This window comes from Salvelinus alpinus, chromosome 5 (assembly GCF_045679555.1).
Source record: "Salvelinus alpinus chromosome 5, SLU_Salpinus.1, whole genome shotgun sequence".
Classification (NCBI taxonomy): Eukaryota; Metazoa; Chordata; class Actinopteri; order Salmoniformes; family Salmonidae; genus Salvelinus; species Salvelinus alpinus.
In genome coordinates this window covers 33390551-33418077 of record NC_092090.1, presented here as the reverse complement: position 1 = coordinate 33418077, position 27527 = coordinate 33390551, and the positions used below count along the sequence as shown (strand labels likewise).

The 27527-nt window shown below is 43.0% G+C and overlaps 2 protein-coding genes and 1 pseudogene across 3 annotated transcripts; 2 read left to right on the top strand and 1 right to left on the bottom strand.

Moving 5' to 3' along the window:
• Positions 1-505: 505 nt before the first annotated feature.
• Positions 506-2027, bottom strand: LOC139575962 (methylmalonyl-CoA epimerase, mitochondrial-like). Of its 2 annotated transcripts, none has more exons than XM_071401461.1 (3): positions 1763-2027; positions 1134-1483; positions 506-1003 (listed from the first exon to the last, which is right to left on the bottom strand). In XM_071401461.1, exons 1-3 carry the CDS (start codon positions 2025-2027, stop codon positions 851-853), a joined length of 768 nt encoding a protein of 255 aa, XP_071257562.1. In that variant the 3' UTR covers positions 506-850. The 2 variants fall into 2 exon arrangements, with proteins under 2 accessions (XP_071257562.1, XP_071257563.1); XM_071401462.1 differs by having other exon boundaries at positions 1134-1477.
• On the top strand, positions 1999-8792 carry LOC139575963 (U3 small nucleolar ribonucleoprotein protein MPP10-like; annotated as a pseudogene).
• Positions 8539-22970, top strand: LOC139575961 (IST1 homolog). The gene is made up of 11 exons (XM_071401460.1): positions 8539-8675; positions 9524-9595; positions 10262-10358; positions 12389-12569; positions 14391-14478; positions 14868-14951; positions 16578-16688; positions 17519-17674; positions 18012-18137; positions 18710-18755; positions 21558-22970. Exons 3-11 carry the CDS (start codon positions 10271-10273, stop codon positions 21728-21730), a joined length of 1053 nt encoding a protein of 350 aa, XP_071257561.1. The 5' UTR covers positions 8539-8675; positions 9524-9595; positions 10262-10270; the 3' UTR covers positions 21731-22970.
• The last annotated feature ends 4557 nt before the right edge of the window (positions 22971-27527 follow it).

Genomic DNA, 27527 nt, shown 5'->3' with positions numbered 1-27527 from the left:
GGTCATTTTGCAGGGCTCTGGCAGTGCTCCTCCTTGCACAAAGGCGGAGGTAGCGGTCCTGCTGCTGGGTTGTTGCCCTCCTACGGCCTCCTCCACATCTCCTGATGTACTGGCCTGTCTCCTGGTAGCGCCTCCATGCTCTGGACACTACGCTGACAGACACAGCAAACCTTCTTGCCACAGCTTTCATTGATGTGCCATCTTGGATGAGCTGCACTACCTGAGCCACTTGTGTGGGTTGTAGACTCCGTCTCATGCTACCACTAGAGTGAAAGCACCGCCAGCATTCAAAAGTGACCAAAACATCAGCCAGGAAGCATAGGAACTGAGAAGTGGTCACCACCTGCAGAACCACTCCTTTATTGGGGGTGTCTTGCTAATTGCCTATAATTTCCACCTGTTGTCTATTCCATTTGCACAACAGCATGTGAAATTTATTGTCAATCAGTGTTGCTTCCTAAGTGGACAGTTTGATTTCACAGAAGTGTGATTGACTTGGAGTTACATTGTGTTGTTTAAGTGTTCCCTTTATTTTTTTGAGCGGTGTATTTTGATTTGTTTAACACTTTTTTTGTTACTACATGATTCCATGTGTTATTTCATAGTTTTGATGTCTTCACTATTATTCTACAATGTAAAAAAAATTAAAAATAAAAACCCTTCAATGAGTAGGTGTTCTAACACTTTTGACCAGTAGTGTATATATTATATTTCATAGATCAAAGCCGTGCTATTATATATGTAAAAAAATCTACCTTTGATATCATTATTACTGGTGGAAAAAGCGCAATAATAAATCAATTTTCAAACCGGCTAATTGTGACCTACAGAGTTTGAGACCTGTGGGTATTCAAGCTTGCTCCAGTTCCACAAGTACTCCATCACAGTCTTTTGGGTGGAGGAACATGACAGGTTTCCCATGAGCGCCTATCCGTGGTTCAGCTGACAGGGTTCTTATGTTCCTAGCCTTCAGATCCACTATCGCTGCATTGATATCATCAACCTGAAATCACAAAAATAACATACAATATGATTACATTAGAGGACAGATGAGGGGACAAGGATAGAGTGAGTGAATACAGCCCATTCATGTGGGCTGAACAGCATATGCAGCATTGATAAGACTGACTCACCTCAATGCAGATATGGTGCATCCCACCAGATTTGTTCTTCTGTAGGAAGCCTGCAATGGGGCTCTTCTCCCCGAGTGGGTGCAGCAGTTCCAGCTTTGTGTTACCCAGCTCCACAAAGACAGTGTAGACTCCATGCTCAGGAAGGGGAACTTTATCGCTGACCTGAGCCCCCAGCACATCTCTGTAAAGAGCAGTGGCTTTCTCCATGTCTGGTACAGCTATAGCGATGTGATTTAGCCTTCCCAGTTTCCATACAGATCCTGGAATACCTTGGCAGAGTGGTGTTGAGGTTGAAATTGTCCTCAGCATTGGAGAACAAGTGTGACGAACACACTTTGAGAGACCTGTAACTAAATAAATAAAGTATTTAGTTCAGCCATACTATACCATACAGTTTTTTGATGAGTACGAATCGAATTTGATTGAATATGCTACCTGGATAAGTCAAGTAGCTAGCAACAGGAAACACTTGCTAAAAGTAATTCTGCACTAACAACGGTGGATTTAGCTTACTTTGTTGTGTAGCCTGAGATACAAGTCTAAAGAGACTGTTTATTACATGTGAAACAATATTTATCAGCTGACGTTAGCAAGCTGGCTAACAACAACAGATAGCTATCTATACGTACGTGCAACCTTCAACACCGACGCCGCCATATTTTCGAAGATTCGTGCAACGTAGGATAGCGAATTGCTTTGAATGTCAAGACAATGGGATAGAGTACACGTATATTGCTTTTCAATTAAAACCCGTACATTGCACTTGTAAATAAAGTTATTTGGGATATTAATGTTGTCTATCCAGCTAGCTAAATCTAAACCTGACCTGCTATCCGGATCTTTATAGCACACCAGAGATTGTTTCCGGGGGGAGAATATTTTCTTGTTACACATATGTTACCATGTGAGCAAAAACGATGGCTATCGGGGACATATGTAACACGTTGGAGGGCTGTTTAAAGCTACTCAACATAAAAACTGCACATCCAGAACATTTTCTTATGTAAGTGCACAATTTTTATAATAAAATAATATCTAGATATGTTTAACTTTAAATCAATTAATTCACTTGCTGCGATCGTTACACAATGCTAAGGCTAGCTAGCATCTATCAAATCAAAGTTTATTTGTCACGTGCGCCGAATACACTTATTTACAGGCTCTAACCAATAGTGCGAAAAAAAGGTGTGTGGGGGGGCGGTGTGTAAGTAAAGAAATAAAACAACAGTAAAAAGACATTTGAAAATAACAGTAGCAAGGCCATATACAGGCACCGGTTAGTCAGGCTTATTGAGGTAGTATGTACATGGAGGTGGTTAAAGTGACTATGCATATATGATGAACAGAGAGTAGCAGTAGCGTAAAAAGAGGGGTTGGCGGGAGGTGGGACACAATGCAGATAGCCCGGTTAGCCAATGTACGGGAGCACTGGTTGGTCGGGCCAATTGAGGTAGTATGTACATGAATGTATAGTTAAAGTGACTATGCATATGTGATAAACAGAGAGTAGCAACAGCGTAAAAGAGGGGTTGGTTGGGGGGGGCACACACAATGCAAATAGTCTGGGTAACCATTTGGTTACCTGTTCAGGAGTCTTATGGCTTGGTGGTAAAAACTGTTGAGAAGCCTTTTTGTCCTAGACTTGGCACTCCGGTACCGCTTGCTATGCGGTAGTAGAGAGAACAGTCTATGGCTGGGGTCTTTGACACTTTTTAGGGCCTTCCTCTGACACCGCCTGGTGTAGAGGTCCTGGATGGCAGGCAGCTTTGCCCCAGTGATGTACTGGGCCGTACGCACTACCCTCTGAAGTGGGTAGTGCGAACCCTCGGCCGAGCAATTGCCGTACCAGGCAGTGATGCAACCGGTCAGGATGCTCTCGATGTTGCAGCTGTAGAACCTTTTGAGGATCTCAGGACCCATGCCAAATCTTTTTAGTTTCCTGAATAGGCTTTGTCGTGCCCTCTTCACAACTGTCTTGGTGTGTTTGGACCATTCTAGTTTGTTGTTGATGTGGACACCAAGGAACTTGAAGCTCTCAACCTGCTCCACTACAGCCCCGTCAATGAGAATGGAGGCGTGCTCTGTGCTCCTTTTCCTGTAGTCCACAATCATCTCCTTAGTCTTGGTTACGTTGAGGGATAGGTTGTTATTCTGGCACCACCCGGCCAGGTCTCTAACCTCCTTCCTATAGGCTGTCTCATCGTTTTCGGTGATCAGGCCTACCACTGTTGTCATCTGCAAACTTCATGATGGTGTTGGAGCAAGCAACCATCTGCAAGCATTCCCTGTTTGGTTAGCTAGAACACGTCATCAAATATTCTTAAAGATAGCCCAGCAGCACCGATAAATTTGATTCTAGTAATTTAGCTACCCTTGATTAGTTGAGCCAGGTGTGGGTACTGGGCTAGAACAAAACCCTGCACACCCTGTGGGTTTTCAAGGCCAGGGTTGGTTGAAGAAGACTGTTAATGTTACTAACCACTACTACTTGAAGAATACTGTAAACAAAAATTGCTTTTTGTATTTTTTCTTTGTGTATAGTCTTCAGGATGGAGTGGCAACAGACTTCACTTCTCTCACTAAGACCCTGTATGATTTACACAAAACCCACGAGCCAGCAGGCTCAAAGGGAAGTCCTCTGGACCAACTGGTGGTTGATAACTTTGACGAGGAACAGGTATGGCAGGAGCTGGAGCTCCAAAATACTGCAGTGCTGAAGCACTTTGAGACAGCAGTGAGTCAGGCTGCCTTGGATACAGCTCTGAGTATCCTGTGTGATGAAGAGGATGCTGATGAGGAGCCAGATAAAAGGGATGAACAAGATAGTGAAGACATAGAAGAGGAGATGAGAGATGGAGATTTGGTAGATGAAGATTGGCAAGGAGAAGAACCACCCATACTTAAAACTGCTATGGATGCCTTCACAGACGAGGACTCTGATGTAGATTTTGATGTGGACGCATTAGAAAAACAAGCTCAACAAAAGAAATGTTCAGCGGGGAGAGAGTCAAAACCACTGGGTCCTCCATCAGAGGTTGATGACAGGTTCTTCAAGCTCTCAGAGATGGAGTCCTTTCTGGACGATATGGACAGAAGGGAGGGGAAGGAGGGGGACGGTGATGTAGACTACTTCCAGGACTTGCCCTCTGGAGATGAAGATGATGACGTAGACCTCTTCAGTGAAGATGTTTCTTCCAAAAAAACAAAAAAAACAAGCACAGTATGTATCATATAGTTTTTCTCTCTGCCAGACCTAACTACTATTCAGCTACTTGTGTTTGGTGGTGTTTCTGGTCATTATTGTAGACAAACACACTGCATTCCTATTAATGTACTATGTTCTTCCTGTAGCTGAAAAGTTCCAGGAATCTGAAGTACAAAGACTTCTTTGATGCTGTGGATGATGATCCTGCGCAAACAGCTGACCAATCAGATGCAGAGGACAACAGTATGGATGGACTGCAAGATGATGATGATGAAGAAAATGAGTAAGTGGCTGATGCAGGAATCTCATGTGAATGTCACGGTTGGAATTGCATTAATAGGGAATATAGGTTAGGGATATTTATTTTGTACTTATGACAAGAGTTGTTTGTTCCTTTGCTGCTTTAGGGACTTCGTTGAGGATGAAGAGTGCAGACAAGCCAAGGAGGCTTTGAAACGGGTGACCTTTAACCTACCTGCAGAAAATGATGACAGTGAGGGAGAAGACATGGCGGACATCTTTGGAGGAAAGTCTCAAAATGCAACAAAACCTGAATCCAAATCATCCTTTGAGAAACGACAAGACAAGGCAAGCTTTTCCTCAAGGGCTGTTTTAGAATATCTAAATTGGGTTGGGTGTCATTTCATTTAGTATTTTTTTCATCTGCCGTATATATAACTTTATGTAGCAGACTAATGAAATGGTAAATTCTTACCTTACACAGATGGCTGAAAAGATCCAGGATTTGGAAAAGGCTGCCATGGGAGAAAAGCCATGGCAACTAACAGGAGAGGTGTCTGCTCAGACTCGTCCAGAGAACAGCCTTCTTGAGGTGGATGTGGCATTTGACTCGGCCTCCCGGATGGGTACGTACCACATGCTTGTCAGTCTGTTCATTTAGCTGTCAGTCCCGTTGGAGATGGTTTAGTATTTTACTTACTGCAAGTTTGTGTGTGTCGGAGAGGGTGCTTGTTCAGTCAGGTAACATTTGCTCTGTTTTCTCTCAGCCCCTGCTGTAACAGAGGAAACCACTTTGCAGCTGGAAGACATCATCAAGCAGAGGATTAAAGACCAGGTCAGTGTCTAGACGGGTCGGTTGTTTTGCAACAAAACCGATGCATGCTCAACTATGGGGCAGAACAGACTGGGTTGGCTTAAATGTAAACTATATTTAGTCTCTAATGTTTATTGAAAACATACATTTTCACAATGAGAATTGTCTTTCAAGTACATCGTTATAGTTGTTGTTTAGCTAGCTAGTGAATTTGAGCCATTTTAGCATAGACATCAGTCAAAACACCTCAAAACAAGACATAGTATCGAGAACAATATGAAACTGGCTGAAAAGAGCCCCCTATGATTCCCCACATGGCAGCTTCTTGTCATTGTTGATAACTACTGTATCTGGCCATTCAGAATCACAACAACGCACGAACGTCTGCACCATTGAATCACGTGCATCGTTTTCGTGATGTTGTCAGCTAACCCGTCTCTAGAGACAACTCAATCTTGACAACAAACTAAACAACTATTTTCAGTTGAATCCAGCTGAATGTGTCATCATCGTTTCATTGCGAGTAAATGTGTAGAACAAGTATAGGTCTATCCAGTATTTAGTTCCGATGTAACCACATTGGGACATTTCAAAGGAAATGTTGTTTTCTGACTTGTATTTTTTTCCAAGGTGTGGGATGATGTGGTGCGCAAGGAGAAGCCTAAGGAAGAGGTATTTGAGTACAAGAAGAGGCTGACTGGACCATGAGAAGAGCAAGCTGAGCCTTGCAGAGGTTTATGAGCAAGAGTACCTCAAGCAGAATCAGGTAGTTATTCGATTATATTTTAGTGTGAACATACTTGGCTTTTCTCTATATTGCAATTAATGCATTTTCTGTTTGTTGAATGAATTATTTATATTATTTGGATCTATTTCCCTTGTATTTCAGCAAAAGACAGAGGATGAAGAAAACCCAGCCCATGTAGAAATTCAAAAGCTCATGGATTCTCTATTCCTTAAACTTGACGCTCTCTCCAACTTCCACTTCACACCCAAACCGGTGAGTTTTCCTGTCAATGTTTCCATGTGCCCTGGATACTGCAAAGCTGCAGCTAGCTCAAAACAAAGCAGCACGCCTTGCCCTTAACTGCACACACAGAACTAACATCAGCAACATGATAGTCTTTCATGATAGTCTTTCTCTTCTAGTTTTTTTTTTTTTAAACAAAAATTACACCCTTTTCTCCCCAATTTCGTAGTATCCAATTGTTAGTAGTTACTATCTTGTCTCATCGCTACAACTCCCGTACGGAGGTCGAAAGCCACCTTCGACGCATGGCCGAAAGCCATCCAACCCGGAAGCCAGTCGCACCAATGTGACTGAAGGAAACACTGCACCTGGTGACCTGGTTAGCGTGCACTGTGCCCGGCCCGCCACAGGAGTCGCTAGTGCGCGATGAGACAAGGATATCCCTACCGGCCAAACCCTCCCTAACCCGGATGACGCTGGGCCAATTGTGCGTCGCCCCATGGACCTCCCAGTCGCGGCCGGCTGCGACAGAGCCTGGGCTCGAACCCAGAGTCTCTGGTGGCACAGCTAGCACTGCGATGCAGTGCCCTAGACCACTGCGCCACCCGGGAGGCACCTTCTAGTCTTTTTAAGAAACAGTTGTGTGTTGAAAATGCCTAACCACGTGTGTAATCTATTTGCATACACTTCAAACAGACATGCATGACACTCCACTATGGGTTTCTTCATGGTACCCAAACCAAAAACAGATTTATTGTGTCACTTAGTTATGTATAGAGCTATATCATTGTGGAACGCTCTGCCACCAGAGGTTAGTTACACAGGCAAAAAGCAAGTTTAGCTTTAAAACAACATCTTGTATCACAGCACCGCTCCTCTTTCTAAAGATCTAATTGAACTGTACCGTATATATGAATAGTGTGTAAGTAGTATTTTTGTTGTCTCTGTGTCTTTCCTATATGTAACTTAAAAAAAAAAATGCAATGTCTTATGTTCTTGTCTATTACTGTTCTGTACTTTGTCATGTATTTGTATGTTTTATGTGGAACTCAGGAAGAGTAGCTGCTGCATGTGGAGTAGCTAATGGGGATCCTAATAAATTAAACACTGTAGCATTTGCATGACAACCATAATTTATGCTTGTCTTTTAAATATGGTATATTTAAGCAATAAGGCACGGGGGGGTGTGGTATATTGCCAATATACCATGGCTAAGGGCTGTTAACCACGACGCAACGTGGAGTGCCTAGAAAATACATGTTTTTTCATACCTGTGGTATACAGTGCTATACCAGGGCTTTCAGACAATCAGCATTTAGGGTTTGAACAACACAGTTTATAATGAAGGATTTTGTACAAATGGAAATGCGTTTTACACAATATTGATATGTTTGACCTTTTCTTTGTGTCCTGCAGCCTGTTCCTGAAGTGAAAGTTGTCTCCAATTTGCCTTCTATTGCTATGGAGGAAGTTGTGCCAGTAATGCCACTCTATTGGCTCCAGAGGAAGTCAAGGTTTGTCATGCATCCCTTTCCAATATGTTTCATGTTATGGGAAATCATAGTCTAATAGAGTACACTGATGCGTACAAAAGCATTCAAGTGTCGAAGTCAACCAATGTACTTCTGTGTTGTCTACCATAGTAGCCTTTTAGTAGATTCTTCTGAAGACAGGGTAACACCATTTCCTTTCTGATCTTAGGAGAAGAACAAGGCTGGCGACGTGCTGGGTGACTCTGAAAAGACCCCCACAGACAAGAAACGAGAGAGACGCAAGAAGAAGAAGGTGAAGAGCATCAAGATGAAGGAGAAGAGACGGAAACTGAAGGACAGAACTGGAGAGAATAAGAAACAATCAAAGGCAGAGGTGGCAGAAAACCTCAAGAAACTCACAAAGGGAGGCAAAGCAACTTTATTAAAGATCAGTGTTTTCTTTCTCTGCATGTCTCGTTTTTATATTTAGTTAACCTTGTCTTTCAAATGCAAGCCCCTCCATTATATTTCTGTGTGATCAATATAGACTGATAAGGCCATTGTGTTCTCCACACATTTTCATTTGTATTTATTACAATAGCTAGGATTCAGCTGTCTGTCACAGTTGCAAATAGTTTCTTAAAAATATATTTTTTAATTTGTTCTCTGTTCAAGGATGAGGGGAAGGATAAAGCTCTCCGCTCCTCCTCTGCCTTCTTCTCCCAACTACAAGACCAAGTGAAGAGCCAGATCAAAGGAGCCAAGGACCCGGGCTCCAAGAAGAAGAAACACAAAGAAGTCTCAGCCAGCAAACTCAAGTTGTAGCATTTATTATGATGATGTATGTGTTATAATAATTCATATTTCTTTGTACAGATTTTTTTTAAACAGGAAGCTGCAATTTGTTAAATAGTGGTTGATAGTTTGTAATTTGCAATACAAAAAAAGCAAAACTTGTCATGCTGTGATTTATTCTGACTTTTTGTGACCAATTAGATTCACACTTTTAATCTGTTCAGCTAATCGATCTGTGGGTAGCAGGTAATGTGCCCTTGGGCAAGGCACTTAACCATAATTTGCTCCAGGGTTGCGATACGACTATGGCTGACCCTGTAAAACGGGTGCCAAACTCATTCCATGGAGGACCTAGTGTTTTTCGTTTCAATCAAGACCTAGACAACCAGGTGAGAGGAGTTCCTTACTAATCCATGAGCGAAAACCCGCAGATACTTGGCCTTCCATGGAATGAGTAGACATATGCTGTAAAACCACATTTTATTGCACCTATCCAGTCTGTGACAAAAACATGTATAATTATTTAGCTAAATAGTTGATTCAATGAATGATTATTGTTCAAGGTTCACACTACTTCTTGCAGCTTCATTTGAATTGAGTATTTAAAAGGGCTTTTCTGATCTAAAAATGTTTATCTGTGGGGTGTAGTTTTGAAACTCAGCCTTGCTGCCCTGTGCAGTTTGACCAGGTATATTGTGGTCGTCTTCCTCAAAGCATATCTGGCTATGTAGCAAGCGTACTGTACATTTATGGCATTGGGTCTAATTTCTTTGAAATCTAGTTTATGGCTCTCAAATCCACTATCGCCTTCTAGTGGTGTAAACAGCAGGTGTGAAACGCCCACGTTTTGCACATTTCCCGTGACGTCACTCGGTCTTTTTTGTGTTATTGAAGGAGGAAGACTCGCATTCACGGAAGTCAAGCAACTCGACAAGTTGCTGTTAACCTAGCTAACGTCCCTAACAGGTAATGTCAAAAAATTGTGTTCATTAGATATAAAATGTAACTTATTATATCTACAGTGCCTTTTATTGTTTGGTCGTTTTTTAAGGTAACATTACTGTAGCTAACGTTAGCTGGATACGTTTTATTCGAACAGCACTACTTTGTTTATCAGACGTTAGCTAGCTATCTTGCTAGCATAGCTAACAACTAACGTTAGTAGTTAACTATATATCTTCATCCTTGTTGTGCAAACTAGCTAGTTAGCAAACTATTTCCTTTACTATGTGATCCATCAACATGGATTTTGTTAATTAAAATGTTTATACTTTCTGAATTTCTGATAGAGGCAATGTAAGCTAGTTAGACGGTTATTGGTTTCGGGGGTAGATACTGTTAGCTTTTTAGTTAGTTAAGTTAGCTACATAGCTCAATGTCTGTCAGTTTTATATGTCCGCTCCAGTCCTACCTGCCTGTAGTTACTGGTGTGGCCAACAACCAGCTCACATGATGGTGATGACTCACTAGTTTTGAAACCTCTCCTTATTCCTTCATCTTCACGTTCTCTGAACAAAGGATAGGTGAAAACAATATGATGGGTGATGACAGTATGTCAGTGTGGCATAGAAATTGTCAGACTTGCCAGTATGTATTGGCTCTTTTCAATACCAACTTATTTTGTTTCCTTAGCTGGCCATCATGCTCGGGGGAGGATTCAAAGCAGAAAGACTCCGGGTCAACCTCCGACTGGTGATCAATCGCCTGAAGCTCTTGGAGAAAAAGAAAAGTGAGCCAGGAAACAACAGTACCAGTCAAAAGTTTGGACACACTTACTCATTCCAGGGGTTTTCTTTATTGTTACTATTTTCTACATTGTAGAATAATAGTGAAGATATCAAAACTATTAAATAACATGTATGAATTCATGTACCCCCAAAAAAGTGTTAAACAAATCCAAATATATTTTATATTTGAGATTCTTCAAAGTAGCCACCCTTTGCCTTCATGACAGCTTTGCACTCTTGGCATTCTCTCAACCAGCTTCATGAGGTAGTCACCTGGAATGCATTTCAATTAAGAGGTGTGCCTTGTTGAAAGTTAATTTGTTGAATTTCTTTCCTCAATGCATTTGAGCCAATCAGTTGTGTTGTGACAAGATAGGGGTGGTATACAGAAGATAGCCCTATTTGGTAAAAGACCAAGTCCATATTATGGCAAGAACAGCTCAAATAAGCAAAGAGAAACGACAGTCCATCATTACTTTAAAACATGAAGGTCAGTCAATCTGGAAAATGAAGAACTTTGAAAGTTTCTTAAAGTGCAGTTGCAAAAACCATCAAGGGCTATGATGAAACTGGCTCTCATGAGGACCGCCAAAGGAATGGAAGACCCAGAGTTACCTCTGCTGAGGATAAGTTCATTAGAGAGTTACCAGCCTCAGAAATTGCAGCTCAAAGAAATGCTTCACAGAGTTCAAGTAACAGACACATCTCAACATCAACTGTTGAGAGGAGAATGTGTGACTCAAGCCTTCATGGTCGAATTGCTGCAAAGAAACCACTACTAAAGGACACCAATAATAAGAGACTTGCTTAGGCCAAGAAACACAAGCAATGGACATTAGACCAGTGAAATCGGTCCTTTGGTCTGATGGGTCCAAATTTGAGATTTTTGGTTCCAACCACCGTGTCTTTGTGAGACACAGAGTAGGTGAACTGATGATCTCCTCGTGTGGTTCCCACCGTGAAGCATGTAGGAGGTGGTGTGGGGGTGCTTTGCTGGTGACACTGTCAGTGCTTTATTTAGAATTCAAGGCACACTTAACCACCATAGCTACCACAGCATTCTGCAGCGATGTGTGGTTCCCACCAGATGACCTGACCTCCACAATCACCCGACCTCAACCCAATTGAGATGGTTTAGGATGAGTTGGACCGCAGAGTGAAAGAAAAGCAGCCAACAAGTGCTCAGCATATGTGGGAACTCCATCAAGACGGTTGTAAAATCATTCCAGGTGAAGGTGGTAGAGAGAATGCACAGAGTGTGCAAAGCTGTCATCAAGGCAAAGGGAGGCTACTTTGAAGAATCTAAAATATATTTCGATTTTGTTTTGGTTACCACATGATTCCATGTGTTATTTCATAGTTTTCATGTCTTCACTATTCTACAATGTAGAAATAAAGAAACCCTTGAATGAGTAGGTGTGTCCAAACTTTTGACTGGTACTGTACACACAAACACTGTGCAAGCTGTAGTCTAGTCTCTGTTAACATTTTTGTGTCTCGGGTTGTGTAAAAGGTTGCGTCAATCGAATCTGGTATCAGGATAAAATGTGATTCAGAGTCACTGAATATACTTTAAGTATTTTTATTTAACATAAGCTCAGAATGGTAAATGCAATTTTCGTATATACAGGTTCACTGTATCACCACGCAGGGTAAAGCAGAGAACTGACTGAAATAGTACAGACATCTTTTTTTATACTGTGACCGATGTAGTTCCAACTTTAGAGTTGGCCTGTCACAGTAGAGGCTTAGCGTGGTTTAAACTTGCTAGCCTATCGGTGGTGCCCAGGCTGGTCCCAGCCTCACAGGATCCAGATATCCGGAAGTGTTTGTTGTGAAGCTTGAGCTGATTCGTCGGTGGCTACACTGCTCAGTTCCTGTTTTCTTGTTATTCAGCAGTCACGCTATGTTTTGTGATTAACATGTCCTATTTCTATAAGGCATATATTTTTGTTAAAAAGACAACAAAACCATCCTTCACAGTTGTCTGTAAAATAAATGCTTACAGAATTGATCTTCTGTCCCTTTGTAGCTGAGCTAGCTCAGAAAGCACGGAAGGAGATTGCAGACTACCTGTCAACAGGAAAGGATGAGCGAGCACGGATCCGTGTGGAACACATCATCAGAGAGGACTACTTGGTAGAGGCCATGGAGATCCTAGAACTGTACTGTGACCTGCTGCTGGCTCGCTTTGGCCTCATCCAGTCCATGAAGTAAATGAGCCTGCCTAGAGGACTCGGACAAGAAGGCTCTTCCTCAATTGTTTATTTCCTTGCATCATGTCTCCTTGCTGCCTCCTCAAAACACATTGGATAAGGTTAGAGAGGGGAGGAGGCTTGGTACTTCTCTTCCAATGCATTTTGAGACGGAGAGAGGATGCAAGGAATCGAGTAAAGACAATTGAAAGAAGAGCTAAAATTTCTCCTGGTCAAGGAAAAACTCCTTTCCCTATTATGGGTGTCTTGAGTTTATCCTTCAGGGCTTGACATTAACGCTTGTCCGGGACAGGTAAAACAATTAGTTGGACAAGATGAATATAGATTTACTGTAAATTGTCTGGAAGGACAAGCAAAAAAATTCTAACCTAAAATTGCGCCGATCACAGTTTTGCGGTCACGAGATGATCAAAGCTTAGAGCCTATTTGTTGATATTCCTTGCTAGTTAGTGAGTTATTTGGCCACTGACAGTACATTTTTGATTAGCGAACATACGGCCATGAATAGCCTGGAAAAGTCACGTGTACATCCCCTGCATTTATGCCAGTGTGATTGGGCCTGAGGAGAGAGATTGTCGCAGCTAGACTATGGCCTATAAAATAGTGATAGACTAACAGACGGACTAGTTAGCCAATTCCAAACATATCATGTAGCTTGGCTGGTTATCTTGGTAGTTAAGTATTTAGCTAATAGCATGTATTAATGTCCGATGTCCTTCAGAAATGTTGTCCAGCACTCCTGAATAAATGACCGTCGCGCAGTTGATGAACGGGTGCGTTAACCTACTCCGGTTATATATATTTTTTAAATTAAAAGCATCTCAAACACTCAACATTGGGCATGTCATTCTGACAGTGTTAAAAATATTCTTAGAATAGCTAGGGCTGGGATGAAACCAGTGTCGCAATATTTCTTCCATGAAATCCCAAAGCAGTCCCAACTCTTTCGTCCTTTAAAAACCGGCTGTATGTAAAATATTGTGTGCTATAGCTTAGAAAATACAGAAATATGACTCTGGATGAAAAATGTATGTTTGTTTCCAACATAGGGCTGTTTTCCTAAAGAAGTTAAATTCGCTTCGTGTTTTGTTTCCTTGCCACAATAATAACGAGTATCGCCCCGGCCCTAAGAGTAGCCTAATTTTGAAATTACTCCTATCCTGTCAATAGATATCCACGAAAACCTTCATATTTCAGCCTTACATGGTTATAGATAACATGTCTTAGTTACCTTGCTTTGAAGTAGCCTACTTAAGCCATTTGATCCCTTATTCATTAAATAGTATTTGGTTGTAATTGTAAAGTAAAAAAATGATTTATGTTATTTAAGGATTGCCAACCATCCTCCAGGAGAGCCTTAAAGGGCGGCAGGTAGCTTAGAGCATTGAGCCAGTAACAAAAGTCGCTGGTTGGAATACCCGAGCCGAAAAGGTGAAAAATCTGTCAATGTGCCTTTGAGCAAGTTACTTAACTCTAATTTGCTACAGGGGGCGCCGTACTACTATGGCTCACCCAGTAAAACTTCACATTTCACTGCACCTATCTGGTGACAAAACATTAGTATTTTTTTACGGGGCTGTGTTTTATTTTGAGACGGTCTGAATATGTAAATAAGTCAATAGGCAGAGGGTGGCTTACATTCTTCTGATTTTCTGTATGGTAATGATAATTGTGTTTTGTAAAGTGGTTCCTTGCATCATACAACCCCATGTTAAGTCACCCTTTTGGCCCATGATGTTACAGACCATTTTTTATTTGAGCTTTCAGACAATAAGAAATCTGTCATCCCTTAACACCTATTCTTCTGTTTCTTGAAAGGGAGCTCGACCCTGGCCTGCAGGAGGCTGTGTCCACTCTCATCTGGGCAGCCCCACGTCTCCAGTGTGAGGTCAACGAGCTCAAAATTGTGAGTAGTATGCATTGTGCGTTAACATGTCTAGCATGTCTTATTATACTGCCTCATTTAAACACTTGCATCCTGCCCCTTCCCTAATACACATGTAACGATTGGACTATAAATTGTGCCTTCCTGTATTATACTTAAGCTACAATGTATTATTCTAGTCAACTGCCATTTACTTTATGTTCGTATTTTTATCTTTTATGTTTTATTTTTGCATTGTCGAAGAAACCTGCAAGTAAGCATTTTGTTGTGGACCATGTATACCATGCATATCCTCTACATAGGACTAATTAAACTTTAAACTAGTCCTCAATTAAAAATACAAAAAATTAATGCGGTTTGTACACTTTTTGCTGTATTGTGATCCTTGATACTGTGCTTTCTCCATACAGGTGTCTGATCAGCTGTGTGCCAAATACAGCAAAGAGTATGGCAAGCTCTGTAGGACAAACCAAATCGGGACAGTCAATGATAGGGTATGCATTTTTAGATGGTCTGCTTCAAGATACAGTACCAGTCAAAGTTTGGACACACCTACTCATTCAAGGGTTTTTCTTTTCTTTTTACTATTTTCTACATTGTAGAATAATAGTGAAGACATCAAAACTATGAAATAACACATATGGAATCATGTAGTAACCAATAAAGTGTTAAACATATCCAAATATATTTTAGATTTGAGATTCTTCAAAGTAGCCACCCTTTGCCTTGATGACTGCTTTGCACCCTCTTTGTGTTCTCTCAACCAGCTTCATGAAGTAGTCACCTGGAATGCATTTCAATTAACAGGTGTGCCTTGTTAAAAGTTAAATTGTGGGGTTTAATTCCTTAATGTGTTTGAGCCAATTGGTTGTGTTATGACTAGGTAGGAGTGGTATACAGAAGATAGCCCCTATTAGTCCATATTATGGCAAGCACAGCTCAAATAAGCAGAGAAATGACAGTCCGTTACTTTAAGACAGGTCAATATGGAACATTTCAAGAACTTTGAACGTTTCTTCAAGTGCAGTTGCAAAAACCATCAAGCGCAATTATGAAACTGGCTCTCATAAGGACCGCCACAGGAAAGGAAGACCCAGAGTTACCTCTGCTGCAGAGGATAAGTTCATTGGAGTTACCATCCCAATAAATGCTTGACATAGTTCAAGTAACAAACACATCTCAACAGCCACTGTTCAGAGGAGACCGTATGAATCATGGGCGAATTGCTGCAAAGAAACCACTACTAAAGGACACCAATAATAAGAAGAGACTTACTTGAGACAAGAAACACAAGCAATGGACATTAGACCAGTGGAAATCTGTCCTTTAGTCTGATGTGTCCAAATTTTAGATTTTTGGTCCAACCGCTGTGTCTTTGTGAGATGCATAGTAGGTGAACTGATGATCTCCTCGTATGGTTCCCACCGTGAAGCATGGAGGAGGTGGTGTGGGAGTGCTTTGCTGGTGACACTGTCAGTGCTTTATTTAGAAGTCAAGGCAAACTTAACCACCATAGCTACCACAGCATTGTGCAGCGATACACCATCCCATCTGGTTTGCGCTTAATGGGACTATCATTTGTTTTTCAACAGGATAATGACCCAACACACCTTCAGGCTGTGTAAGGGCTATTTGACCAAGAAGGAGAGTGATGGAGTGCTGCATTAGATGACCTGGCCTCCACAATTACCCGACCTCAACCCAATTGAGATGGGTTTGGGATGAGTTGGACCGCAGAGTAAAAGAAAAGCAGCCAACAAGTGCTCAGCATATGTGGGAACTCCTTCAAGACTGTTGGAAAAGCATTCTTCATGAAGCTGGTTGAGCGAATGCCAAGAGGGTGCAAATCTGTCATCAAGGCAAAGGGTGGATACATTGAAGAATCTCAAATATTATATATATTTTGATTTGTTTAACACTTTTTTTGGGGGGGCTACATGAATCCATAGGTGTTATTTCATAGTTTTGATGTCTTCACTATTCTACAATGTAGAAAAAAGTAAAAATAAAGAAACCCTTGAATGAGTAGGTGTGTCCAAACTTTTGATTGGTACTGTATATATGTGTTTGTTTGTTTCTGTGTGCCTAAAACATTTCCCTGTCTCTACTTTACCCCATAGCTCATGCACAAACTGAGTGTAGAGGCCCCTCCTAAAATCCTGGTGGAGCGCTACCTCATTGAGATTGCCAAGAATTACAACGTGCCCTACGAGTCAGACGCCATGGTCAGAGTGAGTATCTGATGATGAAGCCTGTCTCCCTGTGCCCACCCCCTGACTGACTCTACTATTTATATACTACCAAGTCTGGAACCAACAGGACCCTGAACAGCTTCTACCCCCACGCCATAAGACTGCTAAAACTAAATACCTGCCCGGACTATCTGCATTGACCCTTTTTGCACTCTTTTGACTCATCACATACACTGCACTCGTTACCTGTCCTGTTGCCTAGTAACTTTATTCCTAGTTATATGTACATATCTACCTCAATTACATTGACCCAGTGCTGGTAACCCGTGTATATAGCCATGTTAGCAGTAATCATCGTGTATGTATTATTACTTTGATTACGTGTTATTATTTCAGTTTTTTTTCTCTCTGCATTGTTGGGAAAGGCCCGTAAGTAAGCATTTCACTGTTAAAGCCAATTTATGCTTCACCCGAAAATGTGGTCAGAGGCTTCGTATGGAGGGTGTGCCGCTCATTGCGGAACCTCCGGAAGCATGCAGAGGCCAAGTCAAGCTCCGTACCGTTTCGCCGGGCACCTCTTGAATTTTGTAACAATGCAAAGGGCTCTGTTTAGCTCCGCATTGACATGATTGGTTGACGGTATGTGAGGGAGGGAGGTCCTGTATAAACGCAAACTCGCTTCCTTGACAACTGCTCTGCTGCGCGTGAGAAAGTATGAATGCACTGACTTCTGCAGAGGCCGTATCACCATAAATGCTGCACGACCAATGCAGACGTTGGATTGATCATGCAGTACCTTTTAGTCTACACCTGTTGTTTACGATGCATGTGATGAATAACATTTTATTTTTACCCCCCCCCCCACGCAGCCGGAGGTGTGTACAGGCGAGGAGGCTGACCTCATAGACGTGGACTCTGACTTCAAGAAGCCAGGCGGAGGAGGCGGCGGCGGCTTCACCGCTGGAGCCATGCCTATGCCCATGGGCCCCCCATCAGCGTTCAGCTACCCAACACCCAAAGGAGCAGTAAGACATTCCCCCCCCCCCCCCCCCCCAATAGTGGCTTGAATGACACCACTCCTGTTTGCGAGAGTTGCTTACAGATGGAGTCTGCAGTAGGGGGAATACGAACATAAAGTAACTGTTCATGCAGCATGGGAAAAAAGTGCAGTACATATGTGCTTTTCTATCGTGCGTGCGATGGCAGAGAAGAAGAAAACAGTGTTAGTTGTTTGAAGTAACTTCGTTGTCGTAATATCGCAAACGGACATGGCTGTTTCACCATTAAGGATTCCAGCTTTAAGAAATATAGAGATGTTGATATGAATGTGATGTTTTTATACATATTCATTTTTTTCTTTAGATGCCCGGCCCCATAGGGTTCAACGGCCCCTCTGTTGGCACATATGATGCCTTTAACAACTTCCAGTCTCCAATGAGAGGAGGGCACCCCCCTGAGCTGCCGAGCTGCCCCCCTACCTACGAGTCTGTAAGTGTCAGAGCCCCCTGCCCCTTCTGCTTCTCCAGACAGATGGACAGCCGGCCAGTTCACCTTTCAGGGAAGAGGAGTTCATTATAGTTTGCTTGTGCCATCGCTTGTCTCTGCAGCACAGTGCTATGCTACAGGGACATGATAGGGATTGGATAAGAACAGATAGAATGTGGAAACGGTCATAGCTGGTATTAACTGCTAATCACTAACCTTGTGCTGAACTGCATACGACTGTCTTTTGAATGCTCTGAGTGATTTATAATATGCTGAAACAGATCTGCTTGCTGTCAAACTAGTATGTTACTGGATGTGGCAGGGAAGCAATGTTCTTCGTAGTGAAGTGAATGCAATTTGAGGTTAATTATATTATTAGCTCTTGCTTTTTGCTCATTCTTACCCCAGCGGTGTTGACTTTCTCAGCAATGCACTACTTCAATGATTATTCCTCCCCCAATCACATACTAACATACAAAATATTGTTTTTCTCTGCCTTCTCATGTGTCTATACAACTTTAACATTTCAACATGCAGGCAGGGTAGAGAGATCATGATGTGTGTGTATTTTTCAGATTGATGAGCTGTCTATTAAACCTTCTGATCGATCCCAGGTCTCTGGTAAGTTGTTTTCAATGAATATTTCCTTTCCTACACGTCAATCTCTTCAACGATATTATTGCTTTCTTTTTGCATAACGGTTGCATTGGGGTGTATTTACATTTACATTTAAGTCATTTAGCAGACGCTCTTATCCAGAGCGACTTACAAATTGGTGCATTCACCTTATGATATCCAGTGGAACAACCACTTTACAATAGTGCATCTAACTCTTTTAAGGGGGGGGGGGGGGTTAGAAGGATTACTTTATCCTATCCTAGGTATTCCTTAAAGAGGTGGGGTTTCAGGTGTCTCCGGAAGGTGGTGATTGACTCCGCTGACCTGGCGTCGTGAGGGAGTTTGTTCCACCATTGGGGTGCCAGAGCAGCGAACAGTTTTGACTGGGCTGAGCGGGAACTGTACTTCCTCAGAGGTAGGGAGGCGAGCAGGCCAGAGGTGGATGAACGCAGTGCCCTTGTTTGGGTGTAGGGCCTGATCAGAGCCTGAAGGTACGGAGGTGCCGTTCCCCTCACAGCTCCGTAGGCAAGCACCATGGTCTTGTAGCGGATGCGAGCTTCAACTGGAAGCCAGTGGAGAGAGCGGAGGAGCGGGGTGACGTGAGAGAACTTGGGAAAGTTGAACACCAGACGGGCTGCGGCGTTCTGGATGAGTTGTAGGGGTTTAATGGCACAGGCAGGGAGCCCAGCCAACAGCGAGTTGCAGTAATCCAGACGGGAGATGACAAGTGCCTGGATTAGGACCTGCGCCGCTTCCTGCGTGAGGCAGGGTCGTACTCTGCGAATGTTGTAGAGCATGAACCTACAGGAACGGGTCACCGCCTTGATGTTAGTTGAGAACGACAGGGTGTTGTCCAGGATCACGCCAAGGTTCTTAGCACTCTGGGAGGAGGACACAATGGAGTTGTCAACCGTGATGGCGAGATCATGGAACGGGCAGTCCTTCCCCGGGAGGAAGAGCAGCTCCGTCTTGCCGAGGTTCAGCTTGAGGTGGTGATCCGTCATCCACACTGATATGTCTGCCAGACATGCAGAGATGCGATTCACCACCTGGTTATCAGAGGGGGGAAAGGAGAAGATTAATTGTGTGTCGTCTGCATAGCAATGATAGGAGAGACCATGTGAGGATATGACAGAGCCAAGTGACTTGGTGTATAGCGAGAATAGGAGAGGGCCTAGAACAGAGCCCTGGGGGACACCAGTGGTGAGAGCACGTGGTGCGGAGACAGATTCTCGCCACGCCACCTGGTAGGAGCGACCTGTCAGGTAGGACGCAATCCAAGCGTGGGCCGCGCCGGAGATGCCCAGCTCGGAGAGGGTGGAGAGGAGGATCTGATGGTTCACAGTATCAAAGGCAGCCGATAGGTCTAGAAGGATGAGAGCAGAGGAGAGAGAGTTAGCTTTAGCAGTGCGGAGCGCCTCCGTGACACAGAGAAGAGCAGTCTCAGTTGAATGACTAGTCTTGAAACCTGACTGATTTGGATCAAGAAGGTCATTCTGAGAGAGATAGCAGGAGAGCTGGCCAAGGACGGCACGTTCAAGAGTTTTGGAGAGAAAAGAAAGAAGGGATACTGGTCTGTAGTTGTTGACATCGGAGGGATCGAGTGTAGGTTTTTTCAGAAGGGGTGCAACTCTCGCTCTCTTGAAGACGGAAGGGACGTAGCCAGCGGTCAAGGATGAGTTGATGAGCGAGGTGAGGTAAGGGAGAAGGTCTCCGGAAATGGTCTGGAGAAGAGAGGAGGGGATAGGGTCAAGCGGGCAGGTTGTTGGGCGGCCGGCCGTCACAAGACGCGAGATTTCATCTGGAGAGAGAGGGGAGAAAGAGGTCAAAGCACAGGGTAGGGCAGTGTGAGCAGAACCAGCGGTGTCGTTTGACTTAGCAAACGAGGATCGGATGTCGTCGACCTTCTTTTCAAAATGGTTGACGAAGTCATCAGCAGAGAGGGAGGAGGGGGGAGGAGGGGGAGGGGGATTCAGGAGGGAGGAGAAGGTGGCAAAGAGCTTCCTAGGGTTAGAGGCAGATGCTTGGAATTTAGAGTGGTAGAAATTGGCTTTAGCAGCAGAGACAGAAGAGGAGAATGTAGAGAGGAGGGAGTGAAAGGATGCCAGGTCCGCAGGGAGGCGAGTTTTCCTCCATTTCCGCTCGGCTGCCCGGAGCCCTGTTCTGTGAGCTCGCAATGAGTCGTCGAGCCACGGAGCAGGAGGGGAGGACCGAGCCGGCCTGGAGGATAGGGGACATAGAGAGTCAAAGGATGCAGAAAGGGAGGAGAGGAGGGTTGAGGAGGCAGAATCAGGAGATAGGTTGGAGAAGGTTTGAGCAGAGGGAAGAGATGATAGGATGGAAGAGGAGAGAGTAGCGGGGGAGAGAGAGCGAAGGTTGGGACGGCGCGATACCATCCGAGTAGGGGCAGTGTGGGAAGTGTTGGATGAGAGCGAGAGGGAAAAGGATACAAGGTAGTGGTCGGAGACTTGGAGGGGAGTTGCAATGAGATTAGTGGAAGAACAGCATCTAGTAAAGATGAGGTCAAGCGTATTGCCTGCCTTGTGAGTAGGGGGGGAAGGTGAGAGGGTGAGGTCAAAAGAGGAGAGGAGTGGAAAGAAGGAGGCAGAGAGGAATGAGTCAAAGGTAGACGTGGGGAGGTTAAAGTCACCCAGAACTGTGAGAGGTGAGCCATCCTCAGGAAAGGAACTTATCAGGGCGTCAAGCTCATTGATGAACTCTCCAAGGGAACCTGGAGATATGCCAGAGACCTTTGGTTCATGGTTCATATTTGTAATGTCAACTAAACCTATGTTCTTTCCACAGGCCCTGGGCCTTCATCCCAGATCTACGATAACAACGCCCTCCCTGAGCTGCCCTCAGTTCCCGACACGCTTCCCACTTCCTCCTTTGGAGTTGGTCGAAACACTGCGAGCTCTGATGACATCGACTTTGATGACCTGTCACGGCGCTTTGAGGATCTGAAGAAGAAGACCTAATCCTCCAGTATCCCATCATGCTCCTCTGTGTTGTCAGTCACCGCAGCTACAGGATCAGGAAATGTTGAAATATTTGGATTGGCACCCTTTGCAGTGAAACTCTCCCCACTGTGTTGTTTTACTGATGTTAACATGAACTGTACCTCATTCAAAAACACGTGTCTGTCTGGCACACTGAAGGTGAAGACCCTTTAGAGGGCTATTTGACAGTACATTTTGCAGTACACTTTATTATCGACTACGTCCAATCAAAACTGGACCGTATAGATGTCATCTTTATATGAGCACTTTGGATATAAAATGGCCTTCGTGATAGTAACTAGTACTCTATGTAACCTCTCAATCTTTTTCATTGCTATGATTGTCACATATCCCCTTGACTCACAGTATGAGCCGATATTTGGTTAATAATCAAATAGTCTTAACTAATAGTGTCTCTCATCCATAGACTGGATTGAGTAATCCAGAATGTCAATAGTTTGTCATGAAACTGGTGTTTACCTGTCACTGAATCGCATACTAGAAAAACCTGTTTTCTGGCACACCCATTATGTCGAAATATTCAGGCCTAGGACATTTTCAAGGCCGTAGCACCCGGTCTATGTTGGGTTTTACCCTACTCTTACTCTCCGGCTCTGGACCTTTGGTGACGTCTGAAACCGGTTCTTTGACATATCTGTTACCTTACATGGGGTGGAGGGATTTAATTAGACTTGATTGATAAAGTGGGGTAATACACAATGCTATTTACAGGAATGATTGCTTTAATTGTACAGCAAAAATATGTTGGTAGGAGGTTGAAGGCAAGAGTTGGAAAATATTTTTATTTTATAAATTTGTTTTAATAAAATCCACTTAATGTTTTAAAGATTATTTAGTTTAACCCTATACATACACTTTCCATGTTTGTGTAAAATAACCCATGCAGTGTATTGGCGAATGGAATGCATGATTTGACTGGTGACAGAAATTATACTCTATATGAATAACCACTTGACCATGTAAGTTTGATGTAAATACATCCCTCAAAATGTAATGGGTTCTTCTTCCTCTTTGTGTAATAGAGGTTTATAGTGTGATTCAGTATGTTATCTATGTATGTGCGCCACACTGCATTTACCGTCATCAGAGGCCTTCCCATTCTATAAGTGTATTCAGACTATGTACACGTAACCTGCAGTGGTGGACAAACTACCCAATTGTCATACTTGAATAAAAGTAAAGATGCCTTAATAGAAAATGACTCAAGTGAAAGTCACCCAGTAAAATACTACTTGATTAAAAGTTAAAGTATTTGGTTTTAAATATACTTAAGTATCGAAAGTATAAATAATTTAAAATTCCTTATTTTAACGAAACTAGAAAACACCATTTTTGTGTTAACATTTGCGGATAGACGGGGACACACTCCAACACAGACATAATATACAAACTAAGCATTTGTGTTTAGTAAGCCCACCAGATCAGAGGTGGTAGAGATGACCAGGGATGTTCTTTTGATAAGTGTGAATTTGACCAATTTTCTGTCCTGTTAAGCATTCAAAATGTAACGAGTACTTTTGGGTGTCGGGGAAAATGTATGTGGTAAAAAGTACAATCTTTTTGGGGGGGGGAATGTAGTGAAGTAAAAGTTGTCAAAAATATAAATAGTAAAGTACAGATACTCCAGAAAATGACTTAAGTAGTACTGTAAAGTATTTTTACCTAAGTACTTTACACCACTTGTAACATGCCTATATCTTAATTTATATAATCTTTGTTAAAATTAGTTAAAAGTTTTTTTATTTTATGAACATGGATTGAATCTTGGTGATGGAAGTAGGTTTGAGAAAGGGGTCTGGATTTGCTGTTCCTGTCTTATAGCTTGTTTTCACTAATATATGATGGGTGGAAGTTAGGAGTGTCTACTCCACCATCCTAAAATAAGACTAACACTACTGTACAGTGACCCGCTCACTGCTTTGACTGCTCATCCTCTTAGGTGTAATGTAGGATTGTTATAAGAATGTTTGATACCAACTTTGATTAGCAAGTGTACTGTATATCTTGTCACAAAACAGATATTAGCCTATGTTTTTTCTGTCTAATAAAGGACATATTTCTAATTGAAGTTCTGGGGTGGCAAATTTTCTTAGATTGTAATTGTTTCGGTGTTGTCATATCTTGTCAAGTGAATAAGTGCTACTGTAATCAAGGAAGTCAGTTGGTAGTGCAGTGTAGATACTAGTACTGCCACTAGAGAGGGTAGATTACTAGTGTTAGTTGTTTGCAGTAACTTTGTTGTTGTTGTAATATCACCAACAGACATGGCTGTTTCACCATTAAGGATTCCAGCTTTAAGAAATGTTGAAATATTTGGATTGGCACCCTTTCCAGTGAAACTCTCCTCACTGTGTAGTTTTACTGATGTTAACATTAACCTCATTCAAACACACGTGTCTGTCTGGCACACTGAAGGAGAAGACCCTTTAGAGGGCTATTTGACAGTACATTTTATTATCGACTACGTCCAATCAAAACTGGACCGTATAGATGTCATCTTTATATGAGCACTTTGGATATAAAATGGACTTCCTGATAGTAACTAGTACTCTATGTAACCTCTCAATCTTTCTCGTTGTTATGGTTGTCACGTATCCCCTTGACTTACAGTATGCAACAATATTTGGTTAATAATCAAATAGTCTTAACTAATAGTCTCTCTTGTCCAGAGACTGGATTGAGTAATCCAGAATGTCAATAGTTTGTCATTGGTGGGTTTCATGAAACTGTTTTTTACCTGTCACTGAATCGCACCTGTTTTCTGGCAAACCCATTGTTTTGAAATATCCAGGCCTAGGACATTTTCAAGGCCGTAGCACCCTGTCTATGTCAGGTGAAGCAGTGCTACTGTAATCAAATGTACTCAGTTGATAGTGCAGTGTAGATACTAGTACTGTCACTAGAGGGTAGATTACTACATGAACAGTGACTGATATGGATGCCTCAATGGATGAGGCAGGTAAAGGGTTACACACAGGACACATAAACGAGTTTCCTAAGCCTTGAGGGACCCATCTCCAAGAGAGCAGGGTTTAATTCAATGACCTTGAAAATCCTTTGAAACAAACAGATATAAAAATAAGTGTACTTCAACTAAGTTTGAAGTGGACCCTTCGTTTTAGGAACTTTCCCAAGTTTTGAGCTTGCAGAACACGACCCAGGTTCCTGCAGAGGGAGGCTTGTTTGACCCTGTTGTCTTGTGTAGATCTGTAGCATCGCAATGGGTTGTTTTCTTGAGCTTGAGGCTCAAGCTCTCAGGAGCTTGATCCTAGCTCTATGACATTATTACTTTGGATGATTTCTATGTGGAATGCCTACTCTCTGTGCCAGTTACGTTAAAGTGGTTCATAATAAGTCCCTCAGAGTCACAGAGGGCTGCTGAGGGGAGGATGGCTCATAATGGCTGGAATGGAGTAAATGGAATTGATGTGTTCGATACCATTTCATTAATTCCGTTCAAGGCATTACTATGAGCCTATCCTCCCCAATTAAGTTGCCACTGGCCTACTGTGCTCAGTCCTTATAACTTCAAAGAGAAGAGATGCTACATCAGAGTGCTCTTTGATCTGTGGCTCTCCAGTTGTATTCATGGTCAGATTGCAGAGCGTCCTGTCCTGTCCAGATGACTGTCTGAGAGGTTCTTTTTTTACATTTTTTATTTATTTCACCTTTATTTAACCAGGTAGGCTAGTTGAGAACAAGTTCTCATTTGCAACTGCGACCAGGCCAAGATAAAACAAAGCAGTTCGACACATACAACAACACAGAGTTACACATGGAATAAACAAACATACAATCAATAATACAGTAGAAAAAAGTCTATATACAGCACAGGTGTCAAACTCATTCCACGGGGGGCCGAGTGTCTGCGGGTTTTCGCTCCTCCCTTGTACTTGATTGATGAATTAACATCACTAATTAGTTAGGAACTCCCCACACCTGGTTGTCTAGGGCTTTATTAAAAGGAAAAACCAAAAACCTGCAGACACTAGGCCCTCCGTGGAATGAGTTTGACACCCCTGATATACAGCATGTGCAAATGAGGTAGGATAAGGGAGGTAAGGCACTAAATAGTCCCTGGTGGCGAAGTAATTACAATATAGCAATTTAACACTGGAATGGTAGAATGTGCAGAAGATGAATGTGCAAGTAGAGATACTGGGGTGCAAAGGAGCAAGATAAATAAATAAATACAGTATTGGGATGAGGTAGTTGGATGGGCTATTTACAGATGGGCTATGTACAGGTGCAGTGAGCTGCTCTGACAGCTGGTGCTTAAAGCTAGTGAGGGAGATAAGAGTCTCCAGCTTTAGTGATTTTTGCAGTTCGTTCCAGACATTGGCAGCAGAGAACTGGAAGGAGAGGCGGCCAAAGGAAGAATTGGCTCTGGGGGTGACCAGTGAGATATACCAGCTGGAGCGCGTGCTAAGGGTGGGTGCTGCTATGGTGACCAGTGAGCTGAGATAAGGCGGGGCTTTACCTAGCAGAGACTTGTAGATGACCTGGAGCCAGTGGGTTTGGCGACGAGTATGAAGCGAGGGCCAGCCAACGTGAGCGTACAGGTCGCAGTGGTGGGTAGTATATGGGGCTTTGGTGACAAAACGGATGGCAATGTGATAGACTGCATCCAATTTGCTGAGTAGAATGTTGGAGGCTATTTTGTAAATGACATCGCCGAAGTCGAGGATCAGTAGGATGGTCAGTTTTACAAGGGTATGTTTGGCAGCATAAGTGAAGGATGCGAAATAGGAAGCCGATTCTAGATTTAATTTTGAATTGGAGATGTTTAATGTGAGTCTGGAAGGAGAGTTTACAGTCTAACCAGACACCTAGGTATTTGTAGTTGTCCACATATTCTAAGTTAGAACCGTCCAGAGTAGTGATGCTGGACGGGTGGGCTGGTGCGGGCAGCGATCGGTTGAAGAGCATGCATTTAGTTTTACTTGCATTTAAGAGCAGTTGGAGGCCACGGAAGGAGAGTTGTATGGCATTGAAGCTCGTCTGGAGGTTAGTTAACACAGTGTCCAAAGAAGGGCCAGAGGTATACAGAATGGTGTCTTCTGCGTAGAGGTGGATCAAAGAATCACCAGCAGCAAGAGCGACATCATTGATGTATACAGAGAAGAGAGTCGGCCCGAGAATTGAACCCTGTGGCACCCCCATAGAGACTGTCAGAGGTCCAGACAACAGGCCCTCCGATCTGACACACTGAACTCTATCAGAGAAGTAGTTGGTGAACCAGGCGAGGCAATCATTTGAGTAACCAAGGCTGTTGAGTCTGCCAATAAGAATGTTGTGATTGACAGAGTCGAAAGCCTTGGCCAGGTCGATGGATACGGCTGCACAGTAATGTCTCTTATCGATGGCGGTTATGATATCGTTTAGGACCTTGAGCGTGGCTGAGGTGCACCCATGACTAGCTCTGAAACCAGATTGCATAGCGGAGAAGGTACGGTGGGATTCGAAATGGTCGGTAATCTGTTTGTTGTCTTGGCTTTCGAAGACCTTAGAAAGGCATGGTAGGATAGATATAGGTCTGTAGCAGTTTGGGTCTAGAGTGTCTCCCCCTTTGAAGAGAGGGATGACCGCGGCAGCTTTCCAATCTATGGGAATCTCAGACGATACGAAAGAGAGGATGAACAGGCTAGTAATAGGGGTTGCAACAATTTCGGCAGATAATTTTAGAAAGAGAGAGTCCAGATTGTCTAGCCCGGCTGATTTGTAGGGGTCCAGATTTTTTGCAGCTCTTTCAGAA